Raw genomic sequence first — 26,049 nt, forward strand, 5'->3', positions numbered from 1 at the left:
AATTTGTATAATTACGGAAACAGGAGCTTTTACAATTGCCATTTTAAAGTCCAGTTCTGAAGCAAAACAGATCAAAAGTTGAACGTTCCCAAACAAGCCAAATACTAGCCAAGTACAGTTCTCAATCAGACGAGTTTATACAGGTCTTCTGAATGGAGCTGATATTTTCCTGGCAGAGGATGATGCAATTCCGAATGGGACTTTTTATTCCAATAAACAGAAATTGTGATAACAATCTCTTAGATTTGAGTTAGAATGTCTATAGCTGTGTTTTGAAAGCCATCAGGTTTTATTTTTTATGTTTTGCCTATTCAAACCAGTTTTCTTTTAGTAAAAAATGTACAGCGTCATCAAATCCATTTTGGTACAGTGATTCCATTTTCTCCTGGTTTGGTGGGAACATAGCTTGATTAAGTCTTACTAGGTTGGCCAAAGACAACTGCAAAAGAGAGAGGTGCTAGAAATTGATTTATGAAAGCAACTTATCTCAGACTTGACAGTATTGTTATATGTTCTGTCACATGTTTAGGTTAGCATATTTTAAAACTGTCTACGCTAGTAAATCACATATTCAGGCACACTGCTGAAAATCAAGGCAAACTTATACGAATAGTCTGTGTACGCACCAATAAATTCACAACCTCTAAGACAAGCTGACTGTGAAACTGCCCAGAGTTTCTGAAATGTTTAAGTGCAGAAACACACTAGTAACTGCCTCAGACAGTAGTAGCTGACACGTATACTTCTGCAAGAAAATATTTTTACCACTTCCTAGTGCAAATAATGCTATTTTAGTCATGTACTCTATTTATTTCACATTTTTGCAGCTCTAAAAGCCAAAGATATTTCAAAAATAATAGTCTAAAATGTTGCCTGAGATTTTACGTAAGTCTGCATTTGGATGACCACAGAAGCAAGACAATTCTGCAATTTACTCTCAAAATTATTCCACTCATCAACTCATTTTCTTCCTGTAGATGAACTAAATATTGGACGTAAGCATTAATAAAAAAATACAAAGAAAGTTACACATTTATTTTCAGTAAGATAAATAATCTCATTCTTTATGATCATTTACCAAGTACTACAATGCTGTGAAAGACTACAAAGATTTAGAAATTGGCCCAATTTAGAACATTAAAGATCATTAATTTCATCCAATTTAAGAAAACATATTAAGCACAGTTTAAGTGAGACTTAAAAAGTATAGCAACTGTTGCTAACCAGTTTGGTTTTATTTTCCTTTCTAATAAAGTTTCTTGGGCAACAGTGGTAGATCTACTGCTGTTCAGTATTTTCTTCCATCATAACAAAGGATGCAATATATTATAATAAAAGTTTGTGAGAAAAAGCCTGAACAGAAATGTTAACAATGAAAAGGTCATAAAAATCAGCCTTGGCCTACATAAACATTTCTATAACATCTAACAAAATTCCTGGAAAAGCGTTGCAGTCACAGGTTTTAAAATCTTAACATGAGCTCAATTGAGCAATGAAGTGTCAAGTCATTGGATATAATTTCAAATACAGAACTTATATGTATATTTTAAACTCAGAGCAGCTGACTTAACAAATATGAACAGATGAGATAGTTTCTCTCCAGTATTTTAGAGAAGTAGAGTAGCTGATATTATAGCAAGTCTAGATTATGCAGATTGAACAGCCTACAACTCAGTTGCTCTATTCTGTACTAGATACAAGCCTTTCAACATTCCTGGCAAAATTTTTACTAGATTTTTCTTTCTTTTGCGTCTAAGGAAAAGCTTACTTTTTGTATGCAAAACAGAAAATGCAAAAAAACTACATAAGAAAGAATTATACACAAAAAATAAACACTTAAAATAAGTATGAACTGCTCAACTACCTTTTCCTCTTCTGAAGTTAGTAAATAAGCAAGCAACTCACCATTATATCTTGTTTTGCAAATTTAACATACAGATCCACACGTCCTTTATCTTGTGGACAGATATCTAATCGACCACTGAAAGGAGAAATTGTAATTGTACGTCCAAAAGGCAAGATAGGGAGGCCATTGGTAATGCCACCATCAACCCACTTCTACTGCAAAATAAAATTTTCAAAATAGCTTAAGAACAATATAATAATAACTGAATGCTTATCTTTTCTGCCCCTACCTCTTCTACAACACTCTTGGAGAAATCTAAAAGTTTTCCTCTCAATGAATAAACAACTTGAAGTATAACAGGCATTAAAATCTATGAACAGACAATGCATATAGTATTCAGTTTATGAGCATTTGACAATGCTGAAACATATTCATAAGCTTCCCAGACACTTAAATACTTTTAATCACGTGAGTAAGTCTTGTTTAGTTGATCTATTAACAAAATGCCTGTTGAGAAAAAAAATGGATATTTTTAAACTCTCTGGGAGAAAGGAAAAGGTAAGATCATTACTGTTACACCTGAACCACTCCACACAGCATATATATTTATAAGCTTTAATCTGTTGCAAAGTAGGAGCTGGGAAATGTCCATGTGAAGGGGAAAATGCCTGCATCAACTAAAACAAATGTAACTTCATCTCTCCTACTGCAATGTCTTGTTTTCTTGCACACTGAAAAAACTGCAACACTAAACAGCAACAGCTGGAAAGTAGTTGATTAAGGTGGAAAGGAGCTGGACACACAGTACTTGAGAGGGAGCAGACAAATCAAGTTTCTACAGGAGTTGAGTCTACCTGATACCTCGTGACCACAATAAAATTGCTAAAATAATGAAAGTTTTCTCACAAAATTTATGAAAATGCTACAGGAATTTAGTCACAAAAGCAGCAAAAAAGCCATCTCCAGTAAAAAAAAATATGCTACTGGCAAGTTGTTTATGGTATACAAATTAATCTGTCTTCATACTATTGGAAAGATACTTGCATTCTGTGTAACAACTGCTATACAGAAAGTGTAATTTCAGGTTACAATGTCTGGCCTTTGGAAGCCCTTCAAATCACCGAGGTTCATGATTTAATTGTATAGACCGCTCTTAGCTGTACCCTTCAATCTCACTTAAAGCAAGTCCCCTCTTAATTCCATAGGTACAGATTTTTCCCCAGTGCCATGTTAGAGTTCATGCAATCAGATGATTTTATTGTCAGTAGTGCCTCATTCCTTTGTCAACTTCCGTATCTTCTGATACCTGATGGACTTAAGACCTTCTCATATGGAGATACAGCAAGAATCAGGTTGTTGTTTATTTTATTCACACACCCGCGCACTTCTTCACTTTCTTGGATTAAATCTGACATTTCAAATTTCTTTTATGCTCCTTAGCTTAAAATGTAAGCTACAGATATATGTATATATTCAATATAAATATGACCCTTCTTATCCTATTAGTTCATAATCAGCTTTAAGAGCTTGACTCTCGACTGAATTCCTTCATTTTCCACAAAAAATTACACAAGTATGGAGATTATTTTGCCTTAGAGGACAAGGTAAAAAAAAAAAACATCTAAAACTACCTTTCAGATTTCTCAAACTCCATTACAGTAGTACTACTGTACTACTTTACTGTGAGTAAAGTTGAGATGCACCTTGAAACACCAATGTCTATCAGTTCTAATCTATTCTTGAGCTTCTTTTTATTTTTGGCCATACATAGATGATTTATATACAATAATCCCTGAATTTTGAAGTTTTTTTTTTTTTTTTTTTTTAATTCTGATTTCTACAACGAGAACTGTGAAATTCCTATCTAAGCCAAATCTAAGATATCATAATACAAGACTTTATTAACCCCTTTCACAAGTCTAGCTTAGTCTTTTTACACCCTTTAAGATATTCTACGCTTAAAAATTCTGATTATTTATTTTTTCCTCCCTCTCCCCTTAATACAAGTTAAAGAGTTCTTTGAAAATTTGAAAACATTACTGAGGCAAAGGCAATACCTTTTGTTAAGCACTATCTTGTGTAAATTACGTACTTCCTGAATGATGCTTTCTGCAGCATTTCCTTTTCTTTCAACTTGGGAGAAACTTTATCAGAGTATTTAGAGATAGAAATCTCTATCAAAATACTTTTATTTCTCTATCAAAAATATTTTGGCTCCAAAGTCTTTCGTGTTACAGTTAAAACCAGAATATTTCCACTTGAAAAAAAACAGATGCAATACTCCAGCTTCCTGCAATTCTATTAACCAATTCATCAAAAATGCTTCATAGCTGATGAAGCAAATTCCACATAACTTCTGAATAAGTTCCTTTATTACGTAAGTACAGTCCAAAGACAGAAAATGTTCTAAAATAATGTGCAATGAAAACCAAGACAAACACAGAAGTTAAGAATGGAGGCTGGACCTAATGGAACCTACTCATTACCAGTAGGTAACTTTTACAAAGGCATCCTGTAAGAACTACAGTGACTCAAACTACAGCTTCATCATCACGTATAGTCACTCAATCACCAGGGGACATCTATTCAGTTCAAAGGTCAATCTTCCCAGCATTCAGGGGACATTAACTCAACTCAAAATAAGGTAATTTTACTTGGAGCAGGTTTTGCCCATCATACACAAGAAAGGTGTCCCGCCACTTTCAGTAAAAGTTTGTTTTAACAAAAGCCAAGTTTTGGACTAGTAGTCACTTCCACTTACATTTGAAATAGTCATTTCAAATAAATAAATAGATAGATAGATAGATAGATAAATAGATAGATAAATAAATAAATCCCAAGCCACAAGTAGACTTTGTGAGAAAAGTCGGGCATCCCGAATTAATCCATTCCAACAAATAAAAGTAAAAGCAATCTCTTTCTCCTTCTCAAGTATCTTTGATACATCTGATGTGAGTGTAGAAGAGGGTTTGGTAAGGACAAGCAGCTTTTAAATAACAGAACTAGCTGTCCTGATACATCATTGACTTAACTTCTGAATGCAAAACATTAAAGCCAGGCAGGAATGAGAATTGTTCACTAAGAGGCTGCAGGTATTTCAGTAAACACCACAGAACTTTGGCAAATGCTAATAGCAGTGTGCACCCAGTAAAATGTTTTTTCAGTCAATTTAGACAGATCTCTGATCCAGCTTTTCAATTTGTTAATTGAAAGAATAATGTAGGAAGTTTAACAAATACACTCCCTTCCCTTTGAGTAGTGTCAGAATGAACGACAAACATCCATGTGTGCCCCTTAAGCTCTAAAACTGAGAAGTCTTCTGACATCAGAAAGGAACTCAAAGTCCCTAAACAGAAATATAACTGTTAGATATGAATGTTAGAATGACTAGTGTTGTTTTCGTGTTTTGTGTGTGTGTGCGCGCGCGTGCGGATGAAAGATATGCTAAATGCAGAATTTGGACGTGTATGATGAACGAAAAGGAAGTAACACTTTTAAAAAGATTTTTTTTGTTGTTCTAATAATTACAAACCAAAACAAAATTATTCTTGAAATGTTATTATATTTCTATAGGAAAAAAAAGTTATTGGAACTAAGCTGCAATTCCCACTTGACATCTCTGAGATCAGGCAATTATATCATAAATGAAGGATGTTATTGGAAAAAAAAAAAAAAAGTTAAACACAGTGAAACTTTACCTCTCCTTTATACTCGACTGGCTTCATTCCAGCATATACTGGTATAAAACTACTTGCTAGCAGGACCTAGATAAAAGAAAGAAGAAGAACTGGAGAAGAAGAGTGAAGAAAAGGCAACTCTGAACCAATAAATATTTTCCTGCACATATCCAGAACATTATAAATAGTCTGGAAATTCATTTATGCACATCATTCATTAGTTCAATACATTATATTCATGTATTAACAAATTGCTACTTGTTCTTCTACAAGCTGCTGTCTAGAGCAGTTCTCAGATTTATTTTAGACAAGGACACCTCTTCTCGTATGTACAGAAATATGGTATGCACATTCATATACCTTTCTATCCATTCCTAACAATATCTATGAATCTGTGCATGTGCATCTATGTATATCTTTGTGTACCCAATGATCTAACTGGATATGGGATCTGTATATAGCTAGATATTTCAGATATGTCAGATATGTCAAATATTTCAGTACAGGTAAATCTGGCCCACATGCATGAGGGTGAATGAGAAACGCAAGGAGCAAAATGGCAAAAGGCCATCAGGTCCAAACAAGCAAATAATTCATAGAGATTATGGAAAAAACATAAAAGTTTGTTATTTTGTGGTTGTTTTGTGTTTGGTTTTTGTTTTTTTTTTTTTTTGTTGTTGTTGTTTTGTTTTGTTTTTTTTTTCCTCTCTCTCTCGTATTGTATTTATTTTTACAACAAATTAAGCTACTTTCAGTGTTAAACATTTTTTCGGTCCATACAAATTTGAATTAAGGCTTTACCTCACACTTTTTCTTGCCTATTTCTATTCCTAGTGATCTAAAGAACCACGTATTTATCTGAGCTTAAACATAAAGGTTTTGTCTTCTACTTTTGAAAAATGGAAACATTTCCTCAGAAACAGGCCCTTTCCCTGACAAAATAGTAAAATAATGTCCCCCAACCCTCAAAGCATCCAGAAAAATGTTAAAAAAAAGGAATTCTTCCTTAAAACTTCCTACTTATTATATTTCCTCCTTTTTTTTTTCCTGCTATATCCTGCACTACAATACAACCAATTATTAGAAGGAACATTTCCTTTACGTGCACATGAATTCCTCCTACCATTTCATAAGCCCGTTTATGTTTACAATCCTGATCTAGATTTTTAAAACAGCATTCAAAAGAGAAGAGATGGGCCATAAAAGATATGCTATAATGGTTAAAATATAGTTTATGTGTGATACTTAATATGGCATTATGTCTATTGCCCACAAAGTACTGGGATTTATTTTCAAGACAGGAATTCCTTTTGTTCACTCCCTCTTGTGATTGAGCTATCAGTGAATCAAGAGATACAAAAAGATTCACAGAATTGTTAGAGAACTTGAGGATTATTTATATTATTCTCCCCTACAAAACAGCCAACCATTAAATGGTAATTGACAGTTATCCTGTTATTTTTTAAAAGGCCTTGCCTACAATGTAATACTTCTGAAACAAATGAAAGACACAGATTAAATTTTAGCAAAATCTCCAGAATCAAATTCTGCTTGTTGATTACCTAAATAGCAGCACTGTAATATCAGTGACTATTTGATTAAAATATTTATTATACACCTAATAATAACACTCTTACGCACTGAAGAAAATCATATACTTTTATTTAAAGCAGAACTATGCAAAATCATTACCTTAATGAGATCCTCCCTGGAGGCAAAATTTGAAAACAAGTAATTTTTCCCATTTCTCACATTAGTAACGGACACATAGAGCCGATTCTCAGCTATCTCATGAGCATTAGAAGGAAGAATAGATTCTATGCCTTCCCTAGAATAAAGAAAGCACTGAGTATTATTCACATGTAAAAATCTTACAACTACACTGAGGGATAAAGCTCTTCACAGTATGAAAAAAACCATATGTTTTACTCTCCATTTTTATTTAGAGAGCATCACACAGAAATGATTTAATAGATGCTTTGAGACAGGTACCTAAGTCTTTTCATAAAATTGTAACCAGGAGTTACTGCACCAAAGTCCAATTTTCTGACTTCTTCCGCAAATTCATAGGTAAACTGCTGACACTTCTGAAAATTAAAATATTCACCATTAAAGATGCTTTCATCATAGTTTTCATTATAGAAAGTAAGTTCAACTGTGGTACCTAGACCATACTAACAGCTAATACTTTAATCAAGAACAGCCTACAAGGCCAAACTAAGATATTTTTCCACGTGTGAGTGGTTTGCATCAAGATATATTTAACATACTGCTGATTCTGTCACACAAAGTAATTCCTAAGAGAACATATGTAACAAGAACCCTAATTCGTTAATAACAAATATATTTAAGTGGAAAAAAAAACAAAAACAAAAAGCCAAACCTCCCAAACATACTATTCTGTCAGACAAGAAAAGTTCAAGGCTACTTTTCTAGGTATTGCTATTGCTCAATAAACAGTTCTCTGTATCATACCATTACCAGAAATGAAGATTTGTATTCCAAGCACCTTTTAAAGAAGGTAAACACTAAGAAAGTAAAAGGAGTTAAAGACTACTTTTGTATTAAAACCAGACATTAGTATCTTAAGACAGCTGTAAGCATTAAAAACATCATAATTTCTCCTTGATAAAAAACAAAAATTATTGATATACATTTAATGAATGAAATACTATGTTTACTACAACTGATGGAAGACAAATGAACAAAAAAAGACCAGAAAACAGGGCTGTAGATTCTACAGCCAGAAAAGCTCTCTTACATAAGCTTAAATGCTTAGTTTTAGTTACTGTGAAACAAATAGCTTGAAGCGTGCACCATAACTCATAAACCCATAAAATGCAGAAATTAAGATCTTGCACCCACTTTCTAAATGCTCTACTAGTAAATCTATCAAAAATACTAGCAAAAATTAAGACTTCCACATCTCTTAATGCAACGGCCACTAATTCATTACACATAGGTTAAATTTTCACTTCTACTCTAGGCAGCATTTCATTCACCATTGAATCCAATTCAAATATATAAAAACAGTTACATGCCACAGGCCTTCAGTTTATTCCAAGGCTTCTGTAGTAAATCTACAAGAAAGAAGCATATTCAGACAGTGATTCATACCTTCAGCACCTTGGCCTCTCTCTAAGGGGACAGAAGAAATCCCCAAACTACTACAGATTATAGAAGCATCTCATAATTAGGATTATTAATTAATAAGTTTAATTAATAAAGTAACTGAAGTGACAGGGAAATAAGAGTAAAAAGGAGTTGGACAACAGCAAATCTAAGTGAATAACACAGAACTACTTTCCATCTAAATGCTAAGAACAGATCATATTCCTAGACTCTCACTCCTTGCTGTCAAAAGGCACATCTCCTTGAAACTATGAATTATTTATAATTTTTAGTGTCAGAAGCTTTAAACAGGGCATCTAAATTTCAAATAGTGACTGAGAACATGTTTAGAAATGGTAACTACTTCTATTGATTTAAGTAAACTTGACATCTAACATGATCACATACTACTGAAAGAAATAGGTACTCATATGTAATTCTATAAGCCATCATATGTATGAAAATCTGTCCTTACTACTCTGAAGTCCCATGCCTTTTCAACAGTGACAAAAATCCAAGATATTACAGAAATGCATTTGCAAGCTGTTACATCTTAACAATAGTCAAGACGAGAAATCTTCAAAATTACATTCTCTTCCAGTTCATAAAAGTTTGTATTAGAGGTTTGAGAACAGAAGATTGAGCAAGTCCTAGTTATAGCTTATCTAACACAGCCATCATTCCAAAAAAAAGAAAAGAAAATCTACCTGATGTCAGAGTTATATTTGTGGATATATCAACAATTACAAATGCTGCTCATTAATGTAATAATTATCTAGATATGAACATTTTGTAGAAATTTCAATAAAAATAAAATATAAAGTATTTTCTATTCACTGTACAACACTGTCCTTATTTACATGCCCTAAGAATTAGGAAATATTTCTGACTAACTCCCAGAGAGTTCTCAATTTACAGTCAAGCAATGTAATAGAGTGACTTAAAAGTTATTAAGAAAATGAGAAGGGGTAAAAAGTTCATCACACATTCTTCAGTTTATGCTAAAATGATACTGTCAAGGCAAAATCCAACATGATATAAGCTTAATTCCCAGAATCAAAAACTCCTCTCGTATTTTGACTTAAAAACATATTTTATGTTGAATCAGATTAGAAACAAATGTTTTGCCTAGAAAAAAATTAAAAACATTTTTCTTGGGCTTGAAAAAAAAAACAAAAAAACTAGCTGCTGTGCTTACCATACTAGAAATCAGGAGCAGAGATAAGTATTACACCAAGCAAAACTGAAACTGAACTATTAATTAGAAACGACAGACTACACCTGAACAAGTAACATACAGTGTTATCTTGACAACAGAATGGAACTATGTTAATATTGAGTCATATAAAGAAACCATTTGCAGGGGTGGAGGTAAAAAGAAGCCAGAGAAGAGCTGGCTATTAAGAGACAGAAAAAACAGAAGTACGGCCAACTGCAAGTTATGCTTGTATCATAGCAAAACAAAGAGTTCAGTAGCAACATGTGATCTGGGCTGACACTATTCAAATCAAAAGATGTTGAAGTATTGACAGAGAGGGCTGGAGAAATTTACCTAATGTTCGTTAGACTGAACCATAAGGGGACTTAGGAAAAAAAAAAAAGTTATCTAACAGTCTTCTCCCTCATTCTCAAAAATGTCGTTCATGATAAATTAAAAATATTAAAAGGACTACTAACATTTCAGCAAGGCCTACTCCTCTAAGTACATTAAAGGAAAGCCATTAAGGGCACATCAGGAAAAGCAGCCTTAAACTGAGCAAAAACTAAGCCTTAAAACAAGCAAAACAAAACTAGAAAAAGAAAACAGTGTTTTCTCAGAAAGGCTCATCAACCTCATAGCGAAGATTTTCTTTCTTTCATCCAGTCTAAATCTATTCCCTTTTAACTTACTACTGCATCCTCTTGCTCTGTCACTACAGGCCTTGATAAAAAGCTCTCTTTGTCTTCCTTATAAGCCATCCTTAAGCACAGAAAGGCTGTAATGAGGTCTCTCTGGAACCTTCTTTTTTTTCCAGACTGAACAACTTCAACTCTCTCAGCCATTCTTCACAGCAGGGTGTTCTAGATATAGTGATATTTACTGCAGCCCTCCTCTGAATCTGTTCTAACTGGTCCCAATCTCTCTTGTACTGGGGATCCCAGATCTGGATACAGTACTCCAGGTGGGGTCTCATGAGAGCGGGAGACTAAATCATCTCCCTCCTGGCCACACTTCTTTTTATGTGTGCCTGAAACACACCTGGTTTTCAGGGCTGCATGCACACATACTGGCTCATGTCAACTTCTTCATCCACCAGTATCACAATGCCCTTCTCTAAAAGATGCACTCCATCAGCCCCTTGTCTCTATGTAACAACTACACCACTTCATCTCAGTGTCAAACTTGCTAACTGGGCTCTTAATCCCACCATCTATGACACTGATAAAGATGTCAAGAAGAAGTGGTCCCAATACAGACCCATAAGGGACAGCACTCATTACTGTTTTCCATTTGGACACTTAACTGTTTAACTGTCTGGATGCATCTATTTAATCAATTCTTTATCCATTTAACAGTCCAACCATCAAACCTATCCCTTCAATTTAGTGGCAAGAATGTTGTGGGAGACTGTATCAAAGGCCTTACAGCAGGACTAACAACTACGTGACATGCTAGAATAAAAGTTTGTGAGGGTTAATTCTCCCCTGGCATACAGTGCAGCTATTGCTATTAAGTTCTAAATTGTATTGAGTCTAAAGCATGTCCTATCTGAAGTTGTTTAATCAAGAACAAACGGTAAGGAGCCTGTGAAAATTAGAGCCTGTGTGTGGTGCTATGGCTGTAAGGACAGAGTCATTCATCATTTACATATCCTTCCACAAAGGAACAGTGCTACACATCTGCTTAACAGTCTGCCTACAGACAAGAAAAAAAATGATCAACTTCGTAATGTACAATGAATAAGTAAAACACAGATATATTTTGACACACCGGGTTGCATGTAACTCAACATTCAGACACGAAGTTTGTAATTGCACAGCTTAAATACATAGTCCACGTAATTTTATACCATAAACTGAGCACCATCATTTGCACAAATATTTGTTTTTTTGTCCACGCTTCACACATTTTGCTGATGAAAACATATACATGAGTCCTATTCCTTTACAAAAAGCAAGGTGAAGGTCAAAAATTAAGGATACCTCTATCATTACCTCTAAAAATCAAAAATTTTTAAACTTAAATATTTTAAAATAATCTTTGAAGAGGATTATGTCCTACACCTATGAGTTTATAAATTTACCTCTATATTTTCTGGTACTGCTAATAAGACAGTGGCAGCCAGTGATCCCGCAGAAGCTCCTGCAAAGTCTTTCACAACTTTCAGTAACTTCTTACCATGCCTGTAAAGAGCAGCTGCTGCCCCCAAGTGGTAAATACCCAGAAACCCACACGATGCAAATGACAGATTGACATGTTTCATTTTTCCTGTGGAAATAAAGTAATGCAGTCAGGAAGAGGATCAGTTACTTTTGTCTTACAACTTACAACTGTGTTTTTGGGAAAGAATACATAACATATATATAATATCTATGTTAAAAAACTGTTTACTTCAGAGTAGTAAGCACTTTTGATTAACCAATATATCAATTAGCTGCTTGAGTTTAGCATCTCCAAAACTGAGAGCAATCATTCTAAAACGCTCCTTAGCACAAATTCCTTCTTCAATCAAGACATAAAAGTATGTTTCTATACATAATATATCTGCACATTTTCATCCATCTCATCAAAGAAATACAGAAGTAGTGTCTTAGAAGTGTCAACGGATACTGAAACACTAAATATCATCATGCTTCCATTATGCATACAACCTTGAATCTAGTAGAATTCTCTAGGGAAATAATTTTTGCCTTTCATCTCTGGAACTCATTTACTTACTAGTACTAGTATTTAGTAAAAGATAAATTCCTATATGAAGTCATTCCTTATTTAGAAAGGAAACAGGCAAACACATTACTGTTAAAAAAATATAAAAACACTGAGGCAAAATATAAATACAAAGCAAAAGTTTGCTCATAAAAGCATGAATGCAATCTGAAGGTGTCAAGTACAGAAAAAAAAAAAAAGCACAGAATTCAGATTGATAGAGGTGGTTTATTTTAAATAAACCACATATATACAAAGCTATATATTCTATTAGCTCTTCTGAAAATGACTACAAAAATGAGAGCAAGATATTCTCCATTATATTGCACAGATACACAGACATTGTCCATGCTGAATTAAAATACAAAATTGTTGTATCTCGATACAAATCAGTAAGAATGGGACTGAATACATCAGTACACTCAGGAGTACACCTGATTGTTCTGGTCTGTGGTGGCATAGCTGATGAAATTTTTCTTTTAGAAACCACTTAGAGACAATACAGTGTCAGTACTGATGAAGCTTCACAGACATATAGCAACAGATTTTAATTTAAGTTGCCTCTTCAGCTCAGAAATTAAAGTAGTGGGAAAACAGCAGCTTTCTAAACCACAAGAGAAGAAGACATGCTACATTACTGCTTTATATATACCATGTTTAAAATCAGACCATTAATGGGTCCCTCTGCCTAAACGGAAGGATTACTATTTCTGTTGCAAAAGAGATCTCATGGCATCAGGGCACATCATTTACTGTTTTATAAGACAATTCATTCTGCTAAACCACACTATGATAAGGTAGTTTATCAACTTATTAACCATGCTTTATCCCCCTTCACATATGGAACATTTCCATATCCGTTAACAAGCATGAACACCACAAAACAGTTGTGTACGCATACACAGAAACAAATCAAAGCACAACAAGAAACCTGTAAGAAAACAGTTATCCTACAAATATGACTCAGATGAATAAAAGTCACCGTTCTGTAAGAGACTATCTGCTTGACAGATGTAGTTAAGCTACGTTGTTTCACCTTGTAAAGTATTCTGTAAGAGAAAGAGATGAAACAGCACTAGATGAATGTCCTGTAAAATCAGAGAAGGGAAACCAACGTACCCACTTTTGTACGAATATAAACTGTCTCATTTGTTTTGATTCTTACAAATTTTTCACGGCAGTACTTGATTTGCAAGTTAGAATGGCACATTTGAAAGACAGTATGATTCAAACATTCTTTTCCTTTTATGATCTGGTGAATCACTGCTCTTTGATCAAAAGGAACAGCAGGGTTATAACAATTCTCAAGAGACATATGGAGAAATGTAATCAAGTGTATAATATGACTATCCCCTGCCAGTTTCTAACAGAGCACCACAAATGAGAACAGTGTCACATCTGAACATAGACCATTTCTTCACCTGGGTAAATAGCAGAAATCTTGTTGTCTTAAAAGTGGTATGACATGCAAGACTTCAGAATATTCTTTGATTGTTTAACGGAAGTTCTTGCTCTTTGCGAGATATTAACTAAAAAATTATCATATGGCTAAGCTGTTAAGAATAACAGCCAATAAGAATAATTCAGTGCAACTTACAAGATGCGCAAATGCTTTTCAGCATAGCTCTGGATGGTGTATTCACTGTAGAAATATTACTTGCACTGGACAAAGCAAGTATTCTTGCTACTGCTGTACAAAAACATTTTCATCTTACATGAATGGCATGTTTCAAAGCATTTTAACTGGCTAAAGGGATAGGCATAGTTCTATTGCCTACAAGAAAAAAAAAATAATGTAAGAGCAGATAAATACAAGAATTTTGGACACTGGAGCTGCTTGAACTCCCAACTCCACAGGTAATGCAAAAGCATTCAGGAATAAATACAACCACATGGATTTGTTTTTTAAAGGATTCTCACATCTGCAAAAAGAATTAATTGGTGATGAGAAAAATATTTGGAAGGGAATCATCTCTATACCCAGTTGCACCTCAATCATCTGTATCTCAGGAAAGCCATATAAGGAGCTTGTACTGAAAAATTGTGTTATGTTACAACATAACTTTTCGTGATTACTGTTTTCCTAGTTGGTATAAACATGAAATAATTTTTCATACTTTTGTTTCCTGAGCAATCTAATTATATAAACATTTTATGATCTCAGTGCCTTAACCAGTCATAACTACGTCCTTGTCAGCCTGTTTCTAAACAAAAGCTGCAAATGCCCTAAGCAACTGACTAGAAAGCCTTTTGAAACAAAAATTAAATATACATAGAATGAGAATGACTAAGCACCCTGAAGCACAGAAGTACTTTGAGTTATTATGTATGACGCATATCGGGACATTTGAAAATTTGTTATTAGGAATGAGAAAGCAAGCAAAGGTATGGAAAGAACTATTCAGCTAAGCAGCACTGTTAAAATAAAGGTCATATTTGTAACTACTAAGGGACACAATAATCTTAAATTCAGCCAAATTAAAAATCACCACTCACATGTTCAATACTTTGTCATTTATATAAAAAGGGAAAAAAAGTGCTCGCTAGCACCACATGACATTAGCATTCAGTAAATACTCAATAGATTGTTTTCTCAGCCAAAAATGGGCTCACACAAAACGATAGCCAGTTCAGCAAACTGTTCTAATTAAGAGTTACAGTGTTGCCAGGAGAATGGCAAAACTAAGTTTTGCATATATCCAGCAACAATGAATAAGTACTGTATAAGTTTGAACAGATGGGAAAAAAAGAAACATAATAATTTTAAAAATTGATACATAATCTAAGTAGACATTAAGATTCTTAGGAAAATTGTACTAGTGCCTACAAGCTATAGAAGTTGCATATAATTCCCTTAAAATAAGAAATTAAGCAAAACACATGATTTCAGACTATCAAGTTCATGATTTAGATCATTTTGATCATTAACACAAGATGTCTAGAAAAGCCAGGAAAAGCTCGCTTCTTAAGATAATGAAAAAAGTTTCAATACCTTCTAATGTGTGTTGTTTTCCATCATATTCTCCAATGGGACTATTTCCAGAAGTTCTTTTACTTCCTTCTGCACTAATAGCAACTGCATTATCTATTACTGACTGGTTTTCATTCATCTTGGAAACCTAAAACATTACAATCAAACATTACCATTTAAAAGCAAAATAAAGAATACATATAAGGGAAAAAAAAAGAAAAAAAAAAAAGCTTGTTTATCATAGAATCATAGGATGGCCTGGGTTAAAAGGGACAACAGTGATGATCCAGTTTCAATCCTTATATAGACCTATAAATTCTATAAAAATAGTCATATAACCACCTTGAAAGGATTTTCCATAATACTTCAGCCTTTATTAAACTATTTGAAAGTTTGACTATTTATAAGCTATACGTTGTAATATATATTTTAAAGATTAAATTAATTAGACATCTAGAAAAAGATAAACATTACAATTTGGAATGGTCAAGACTCTAAGACAAGCCTTAATTTTGTGTCTCTTCCCACTGTCTCTGTTTATATCCACATATTTCTTTAATAACCAAATTCATGCATTTTTATCTACTCTTCCCAATCTGGTAAGCACAGACAGCACAGTTTTTTGCCCTCTGCAGAATACTGAATTAGTAAAGACAATTTTCCAGAGAACTCTGCTCCTATTATTCACTAAATGACTTTCACCACTTATTAGTTCTGTCAGTTATCATTCTGTACTGCCTAGAGAATAACTCAAAACTAGTTAAATTTTCTCCTTCTCTGCTTAGAACTACAGGACACACACACACAAAAAAAAAAACATACTAAAACACTGGTTCTCCTGAAACTTCTTGCTGCCTGCAGCTTCACCTTTACTTATGAAAGGCATCTTTGTATCATAGAGATGCCTCTTACTGGCATCAAAAGATACCCGTGATTAGAAAAAACAATTAGGCAAATAGGTTATTAAGAAAGAGAAACCAACACCGTATATTGATGCTTATCACATCTACCTAGAACACTATGGAAATAAATACTTACCTGGCATTTAGCTCTGCCATATGGTGCTCTTAGGGTACAACAGTTTAGAATTCCAGTCCAGAACTGCTGGTTTTTCAGAAGAATGGAACTGCACAATCTGCCTTCTTTCAACTCAAGTAATTGTATTGGTGCAGTACAGAGACTTCTGGCAGTCCACATTTTCTTGAAAGTAACCTCTGGATCCAGATGATGGCAAGCTCAGATGACGTTTTACTACAGATTTACTAAGTATCAATAGATGAGCTGCTTGGACACCATAAAACTGCACCGTAGAATTTTCTTCAAGGTAACCTGTTTAAAAATATGAAGAAATTTAAATAAATAAATAAACAATGCACACACATGCAATTGAAAGGTGGCTGTACACCCTGATCCTGTAATAAGGTTCCCCTCACAGCTTTAGCTTTCAAGGGATCACAATCTAAAACACAGCTGTCTTACAAGATCATTTGTAAGACTGAAATAGCTGCAGTAAGAACCTTTTCTCAGTAGCTCCTTCTCTCTTTCTCTGCATCCATCTAGCACTGTGCTGTCCACCACCATGAAAATAATCATTCATTTCAAAAACAGGAAGAGCTAAAATTACAAACACAGAGAACCAAACGAACGTAACCTTCCTTATAATTAATGTGAATATGTCATTCATTCTGCTTCAGCTGAAAAAATGTGTAAGGACTGTTCTAGTGACTTCAAACCTGTTGTTCACCAAAAAAAAAAAAAAGACAGGCAGTGATGTCAGAGCCCAGTAAGAATTGCTCAAGCATGCTGTTTAGCCTTGTAATTTTCAGGGCTGCGTATCTGAAGTGTTACACACCCCAACCTCAAAGTCTGGCTTACATCCATTAAGACTTTGACTGCTGTATGGACATGGCATGAAAAATAAACCAGCCTACTGCTTTGTCTACCTGGGCAAAATGGAACAGCGCAGCCCTGAGGGGGCAGGAACTCAGGGCTAAACAAGCAGCTTCAAACGTAATCCCACTCCGTGAGTTTCATGTTTTCCTTTCACGTCACCCCGTGTGCTGTAAGACGAGGCACACAACGCCGTTTGTTTGCTGCACTCTCCACGCACGCTCAGTAAAAACGCGCTATCAACAAGCCAAGCAACGCCGAAACAGTGAGATATAATTTTTAAACGGAATAAAAACAGAAAGCCAAGCGGCAACGCACGTGACCATAACGCTGAGAACAGTCGCTAAGACGTTTAAGCTTGCAGACTTGAGACAGAAGGCCGGTGTTTCAACAGACCGCCTCGCTCCCAATCGCAAACTAAACTCCTCATTTTTCCTGGTTTCCCGCCCGCTAGCCACACAGCAGCGTCACCCCCCCACCCCTCAGATCGGCTCCCAGGGAGCCCCACTTCCCCCTAATTCCGCGCCCGCCCCGGTGCCCCCAGGCAGCCCGAACAGCACCTCAAAACCACCCCTGACCCGCCCCCGCCGCGGCTTCCTCCCGCGCCAAAGCTCGCGAGACTTCCGAGCCCCCCCGCGCGGTCGGGCGGGCGAACGGGTGGTAACCATGGCAACGGCCCCGCGCCACCGCCCCTGTGCTGCGTGTGCTGGCGGGAGAGGCGCCGCGCCGTGGCGCGGGCTGTTCCGGGAGTACCGCTGTCGGCGCTGCTTCGTCCAGAACAGAAACAGAACATGCACGTAATAGGCATACGTTCTTTAAACTGACCGTTTTCACCCTCATTCCTTTCCAACAGACTCAGATACTCAGATTTGCAGTGGCTTAATTGCCTTTTCTTAAGTAGCAGATAGGAAAATAAAAATTTACAAGGTGGTTTCTCCATGGGATCATCACATAGAGTGCATATTTTCTTGTGTGGAGGCTATAGACACCGTTGTGACATAACCCGCTGTCGCCCTTGTCAACTTATAATGAAGATAGATCAGTAGAATTTAGACAGGGAGAAAAAGTATCATTTGAGAAGTAAATCACAGGAAAATAGCAGCTTGTGTGATGTATGCATGTAATTATCAGGAGCTACCAGATATTATCAGACCATTAGGTATTAGGACAGACACACGGCCATGAGCCTGGACACTGGAAGACATCAATTTGCGTGCTGCTCTTCTGTGTGAGAAAAAGATGTATTCAGTATGACACAAGCTTGCAAAACAACATTTAGAAAACCTCTCTGAAAGTGTATCTTCTTGTTTATTAGAGTCCTTGGAACTGCTTGCTGTGAATCTAATCAGTCACTTTGGATTCCTTTTTCTGTGAGATAGCTAGTGTGCATTCTCAAGATATAAATTTAAATTCTGCTTCTGTGGAAGGAGGAAGATAATTAAAATAATCAGTGGCACTAATTATCCTTCTCATTAGAACAATACAGACATTCCTGAGTGAAAATGTCCAATTTTCACCAGAAGATGGATATATGGCGTCTTCACATGAATGTTGATCTGTAAAAGAATATTTAAAAAGGACCACATTCCATGGAATTGACAGAAGTTATGCTAAAGACTTTGTGCATAAAGCATTTTATTTGCCTTTTATTAAGGAACAGGTCTTCAAAACTTCACAGACTGTGCTGTGATTTATTGTTTGGGGAATTTATGTTAAACTGAAATTTACTCAGATATTTTTGTACGAACAAGAAGAGGAAGCAGCAACAACAGCAATTGACTTGCAGCACATTTCCACATACACGCACACACAAAGAAATCATTGCAAAACAGGACCCTGGGATTGTCTTGCATTTCAGCAACCAAACCATCTTATGGTTTCTCTTCTCTTTTTACCATTCTGCACTCTTTCCTCGTGCTGACAGGGTGAGCCTACAGATGAGGAAACCAGATGAGGCCTGGTACTGAAAAAAACATCTTGCTTTAAATACAGAGAAAGTTCTAATTTGTAGCAGACATTAAGAGACCGTGTTTACATCTGAAGTGATACTTTGGATGACAGCTTTGACAAGTACAAATGTCACTAAAAAGCAGGATGATCCTTTTCATTCTCAACTGTCCAGATGTGTACAGATTAATTCTAAATAATTGAACTGAAATTTCTGTTCCATGTCTAATCTATTAATGAACTGGAAAGTTAGTGATGTAGATTAAGTTTACTGAATTGGTGAGAATTAAACCTTTAATCAGTTCCAAGCATAGGAGGAACAAGTAATAATTATTTCCATGAGTTAAGGAGACCTATCTGTCTCAAATGTAGCAGCAGTTGCGTCTCTTTTGACTTTTTAAGAGAGAGTAAAAATAAGACTTCTTCAGCTCCCTATTTAAACTCCATCCTTTCTATTTCTGTTTTCTGTAACTAGAATAGATTGGACCCTTACATTCAGAGTGTCAGAGTCTCACTTAACTGCCCTTTGTTGATGCTTAGATAAATTCATCCTTATTCAACATTTTATAGCACGATACATGCCTTTTGTTATTTGTTCCTTTGACTGTTGCTGTTCTTTGTAATACTCTGCCATTTACTTAAGACTAAAGTACACCAAAAAAAAAAAACCAAACCATATGTGAGTCCTGAGTTATATAAAGGCATGGGTTATATAAAAATTTCATTGGCTCTGCAATGTGGTGTTTGACAGTACAGGTATTTTGAAGCACCAGTATGTTTAAATTACAGCTTACTTGAAGGTTCCCCTAGCAGGCCAAGCTACAGCAGCAAAAGAAGCTCTTGAGAATATGGTTTTATATTGTTACATTTTTGGTTAGCATGAGTAAGTTGATTAGTGGTGTGACTATTGTTATGTGTCTCTACTAGTAAGAATGTGAATGCTTATTTCACAGTTTGAGTCCTACATAGAAATGAAAAGGTACAGAAAGAAAATCAGTTGAGAGTAAAACTTAATTTGAAAGCCTTATTACTGACAAAGTTGTTCCATGCATTATTCAGAATTATATGGATTTTGAAATTATGTATTCTGTTGAACAGCTCTTTTTTATGAACTCAGCATAGTGCATTTTCCTGGAGAAGGTGCGAGATTCTAATTTTGGGTGGATGTCAGTGAAGAATTTAACACAGTGTTTTGCAATGTTACTTCAGACTGGCCTAGATCCAAATGGTGATACATGGATTGAAAACTTCAAGAAAATGCAATTTTAACATCTAAAGGAAAAAAAGGAAAATCGGCTGCAAAACTAGTAAGGAAAAGGGTAAGATTTTCTTATGAGCTAAGAGTAAAAACACTGGTCACTGATGTACAACCTATAAGTTTTAATGGTAGCCAATTGTAACTAACGATTTCCTCACATCCAGAAACTGTTTAAAAGGACTGTAACTCTCTCCCTAGGACTGTGTACTAAGGCTCATGGATGATACTCATGAGTGCACAACCATGGTTCAAAATCTGAACCATTCAGATTTTGCAATGTTTGTGTGGAGGGAAAAAAAAAAAAAAAAGCCATTAGAAAGTCTGTGGATTCTTGTGAGATAAAAGAGATAAAATTGCAGACAAATGAGAAAAGGAAAAGCACTGATATGGACAGGTATAAGATGAAAAGAAGACATAGAATGCCAGAAATGACAGACAAAAAACAGACTGTGCTCCAGGGATCTGCAAGAAGTGATCCTTCTCCTCAGAACTGTCTGCTTTGCTAGCAATGATTCTTCATTGAAAAAGAGGAGATAATTAATTTTCATGGTGAAAGAGGAGGTAAGTATATTAATATTTACTGTAATAGCATTTTTTTTCTGTTTTTTTTTTTTTCTATTATAACCAATAAATAGTTTATTTATATATTTAAGCTGGGTGTATTCTGCTTGCGGAATCAAGTTGTACACAGTTAAGCTTTCCAAACAGTGGCTCAGAGAAGAATGATGACAGGAGAAAGAAGTTCATATATAAAACAAATGTACAAATTGTCATTTAAAAAAAAAAAAAACTCCAAAGAACAGGGATGCTTTTGGGTTAAAAACAGTCTGTTTTGGAGTGAGGCTGATAACTTTATGAGGGAGGGAGGAAGAATTACGATGGAAATTTCTGGCTGCAAGGGAACTGTGAGAGGAGGAGGGAGTTAAAGAAGCTGAAGATAGATGTTGAAGCTCATCACAGAACAGTAGTGGAAGACTTTGAGAAGGCAAAAAGTTCAACACGTGATATTGAAACCATCTGTGATAATTATAGCCAGTTTTATGAAATTGTAGTTAGCAAAGATCTGGTCAAGACAATGTTTTATACCGAATTATTAAATAGTTATTAGAAATGGAAAAAATAAAGTGTTTTTTGTTGTCTTTGTTAAAATTTGTCTTTGTTAAAAGACAAGGTGAAAACAGATCCAGAAGAACACTGAATAATGATTGGAGTCCTTCCAAGGTGTGCTGAAAAAGTGGAGCAAACATCATATGGGAAGATCATTTCTCAGAGCAGGAAATGTAGAAAACAACTTTGGTTACAATAGTAACTATCACAGCCTAGTGATATTAATTACTGCCTAACTGTTCTTCTGATTGTAAGCTGAGTGTCTCTGAGTTTTAGAAGCCAAGTGTCTCAACAGAATATAAGCAGACAAAAAACATCATTGACAGATGTGCAGACACTGAGTATTAGTTTGTACAAATCCTAGACACCTCAAATTTGTCATCTTTTAAATCTAAAGCCTTGACTGGTTAAAAAATCTTTTCCGTAGAAATCTGAGTAAATGGGAGAAAGCCCCTGTGGTGCCTCCTTTCAGATGTTTATAGTCTTTTTTTCTGTGTCATATTCTATTAATATAAGTCTATTTTAAGAAGCTGGAACATTAAATTCCAGGATTCCATTGCATAGGCCAGATTTTTCAAGACATACACTTGTAACTTGCCCCCCGCAGATACAATAGAACAAAAAAAATACATGATATGAGACAATTGTCCTATTGAGTTGATTTTAGCCAAGAAAATTATTAGATACTGAAGTTGTGGTTTCAGCCTTTCTGAACAAAAAAAAGTAGTATGTTATATAGTATATAGCTAGTATGAAATTGTTAGTTAACTATGCCAAATCTTAGCAGAAGTTCAGCTCAAGCCTGAATGATTTTTATTGAGTTTAGTCACATCCAAAATAGCCTAATAACCTCCTACAATATAGCTTGCACTTTGACCAGCTTATAGTTGATTTGAGTTGCAAGTGGTGCTCTGATCAGCATAATTAATTAAACCAAACATAAATATTGTGAAAAGTAACTGATATTCTATTAAGGCTTCTTAAATGAAATGATAAGATCTCATTTAAAAGGAATATATAACACTAGTTTTTGCATGTTCGTATTTGCTCAAGCTTATTTTTATCTTCATTTCTCTCTGTGCAGAGTTCTGCCTGCAGTTTATTACTTCAGTGTCACTTAGATTGACTTCATTGAAGCTAAATAGGCAACGTACACTTCATTTTTATTCTCCTGTCTGTGCTTTATCTGGAGGATTCTTTTAATTAAAACTGAGCAACACCAGCTAGCACAAAGACTGAATGTAAGATTTCCCCTGGGTTGATTCATGCTATCTAGTCCAAAGATAACATGTTCAAGTTACTTTTCAGTATCAAAGAGAAGATAGTTCTTCCTCTATTTCCAAACGCCTCATCTGTTTAGATTAACGTTATGTAAATCATGCATTCTTCCTACAAGGTTTACTAGGTCAGCCTTTTAGCAGCTTTGTATCTTCCAACAGTCTCTGAGAGTTTAGTTTTTGTCGTTACATATTTACATTTTTATCTAATTGAAAGATTAAAAAGACATTTTCAGTTATTTGGTTATCATCATGTCACTGATAGAAAAAGTAAGATAAGAGTTTGCTTGTCCTTTGTGGTATGCGACTGACCATTTTAGACTAGAAAATTTGTCTTCAGTGGCAGATAGCCTGTAGAACTCATCTTTGATTTCCTTTCTCACACACAGCAGATGTTCCAGAGGAGGCTGTTCAAAAGGATTGATAATGATTTCTGTCTAAGCCGTATTCATTCTGTCCCTCCTCTCTGCCCCCAATTATTCATTCATGTCTTTAATGCATATATAACATTGATGTTCCTTTACAGTAAACTATATCTGTTCATATCATCTGTTAAGATGAAGCAATCCTCTGAATAGCCTCTTCTTTCAGACATGTAAGCTGCTTGATTTAGAGCACCAACTGTCAGATAGCTTAATCAACTAGTACATATCCTATGCTTAAGGACTTATATATTTCTGGAGTACTTTAATCATTTTACAAGTGATGCAAAGTGTGTAGCACTTACAACTTCTTAGGATGGTGTCTTCATAAGCTTAATGACTGTTTTATGGTGGCAATCTCAGCAGAAATTTTTATAGCAGGCTCATACATACATGTATATCTGTAACATATGAAGGTTAAGAGGAAAAAATAAACACACACACAAAGCAAGATCATTGTAGGTTACTAATTGTCTGGACAACACGAGAGGAAGATGGCTAGATATAAGATAGAAAATTACTCCTACCCCATCAGCTGTTATGAATTTCTATTCTTGAAGTCTAAACAGTAGGTGGCACTGCAGTTTGTCTTGTCTTTATAGATAATATTATCAACCTAAATTATATTTACTTTTTCCAGTTCCCATTTTCTTAGTTTCTTTGATCTGATGAAGGAGTTAAGCGGAATTCTGAAATGCAAATATTTTCTAAATAATGAAGAAGATAGATTCAGAAGGATGGAGTACCTCACCTATAAAGAGAGGCTGAAGGAGCTGAGATTATTCAGTCTAGTGAAGAGAAGGCCCTGGGGAGACCTTACAGTGACCTTCCAGTATCTAAACATGGCCTGACTCAGGGAATGTAGTGATAGGACAAGGGATAATAGAATTAAAATGAAAAAAGAGTAAGTTTAGATTAGACATAAGGAATAAAATATTCACTGAGAGTGGAGGCACAGGAAAAGGTAGCCCAGAGAAGGTGTGGATGCCAAATCTTTGCAAGCATTCAAGGCCAAGTTGGACGAGGCGCTGGGCAACCTGGGCTAGAGTAAAGTGTCCTTGCCCATAGCTAGGGATTTGGAACTGGATAATCATTAATTTCCCAACCCAAGGTGTTTAATGATTCTATCATTCCATAACATTGCCAGGTGGTTAATTTGAGAGCACAGATAGAAACAAAACCAGCAAGAAATCTTTATCAATCAAATAATGTAAAACAGATCTTTGACGTTTGTTTCAAAAAATCCTGTACATCTTATAACAAGTTGAATAAAATATAGCAATATTTTCTGAAACTGGTAGTCAGAACAGAGGTAGTTCAATTCAATAACCAACTAGTTAGGTATTTTGCTTCTTTCATCTTCTTTAATATCTAAATTATTGAATTTTTACTTTGTTATCTCATTTTTTCCCAGTTCTGTACCACTCTTGGAAAAAAAAAAAAAAAAGTAGATTTATGTAATTGGAAATGATTTTGAAATCTTTGTACTTTTTATGTGTCCCGTCTATTACATAACCTATTGCTTGTACAGTTTCCAGAAGTTGTATTTTTCATCTTCTTTTCACATTTTCTTGACATCTGTATCCTTTTTACCCTTTATTTCATCATCCCATTATTTTCTCTCATCTTCTTTTTATTTCACAAGTTGTATGAATTGAAGGCATGCAAAGCAGGTAAGTTACATTATATTTCTTTATAAAGCTTTCACATAAATCCACATCATCCTGTATACAACATTTCTAGAAATAGAGTTGTTTCTGACAGCATTTTTTTCTTTCTGAGACTGATTAAGCTAATTGGTAAAACATTTTTTTGTAATATGCTTTGTATCTGTTTATTAGTCTTTATTATGCTTACTTCCATGCAGGAAAGGCAAAGAAATTTTATCTAAATAAGCTAATGGTGTGAATATGATGTGGATTAGTTATACATCGTTAATTCTTTGTAGCTAGTGATTCAGAATTAAAATGGTCATAGTGAAGCTTATAGGCGTAAACAGTGTTTGGATCTTAAAATGGAGGTCTTAAAACCTATTAAAGCACTCTCATCTTTGTTTTCAGGTACTGTTAATAAAAAGATAGAAAGAACAGATACTATTTTGTTTTCTACACTTCGGCAGGAATTTCATCTTTGTAAAAATCTAAAAAGAATTTGAAGGTTGTAAGGATGTAAGTGACCATTTAAGCTTGTTTGGGGCCATGTTTGATCTCTGTACTGTCCATTGTCTTCTGTCTTCCTACTCTGTGAAAACACAGCATCGTCTTTCCATGCACACAGTATATGTTGGGTAAGCACAGCCCTGAAGTGCTCACAAATGGCATTTAGCAGCTGAAGCGTTTTGTTCTCTATTTAATTAGGCATACATGGAAAGCACATGATCTAAAGATACTATAGAACTGTACCAACACTAACATGTAAGTTAGATGCCTCCTTTTCTGCCTGAAACAGTATTAGATTGCAAGGAGAAAGTTATTTGTTGATGTATTTTGAGAAAGACATTCTTTATCTGTAAGTAACCTCTTCTGGCAGATCTGCTGAATCTTTCTTGAGAGGTAAATGTGAAAATATTGAGGTTATTCTGATAACATCATCTACAAGGAGATCAGGATTTTGCCCTGACAAAGCAGAGATTTTGA

General features: G+C 35.0%; 1 protein-coding gene across 1 annotated transcript; it reads right to left on the reverse strand.

Annotated features, from left to right (window-relative positions):
• Positions 1-307: 307 nt before the first annotated feature.
• On the reverse strand, positions 308-16,709 carry PNPLA4 (patatin like domain 4, phospholipase and triacylglycerol lipase; the record flags this gene model as incomplete). The annotated part of the gene is made up of 8 exons (XM_079535636.1): positions 308-439; positions 1,906-2,058; positions 5,545-5,610; positions 7,216-7,351; positions 7,516-7,610; positions 11,919-12,103; positions 15,534-15,660; positions 16,551-16,709. 8 exons carry the CDS (start codon positions 16,707-16,709, stop codon positions 308-310), a joined length of 1,053 nt encoding a protein of 350 aa, XP_079391762.1.
• Between the last annotated feature and the right edge of the window lie 9,340 nt (positions 16,710-26,049).

The sequence above is a fragment of the Tetrao urogallus genome (genome assembly GCF_951394365.1).
Source record: "Tetrao urogallus genome assembly, chromosome: 1".
Taxonomy (NCBI): domain Eukaryota; kingdom Metazoa; phylum Chordata; class Aves; order Galliformes; family Phasianidae; genus Tetrao; species Tetrao urogallus.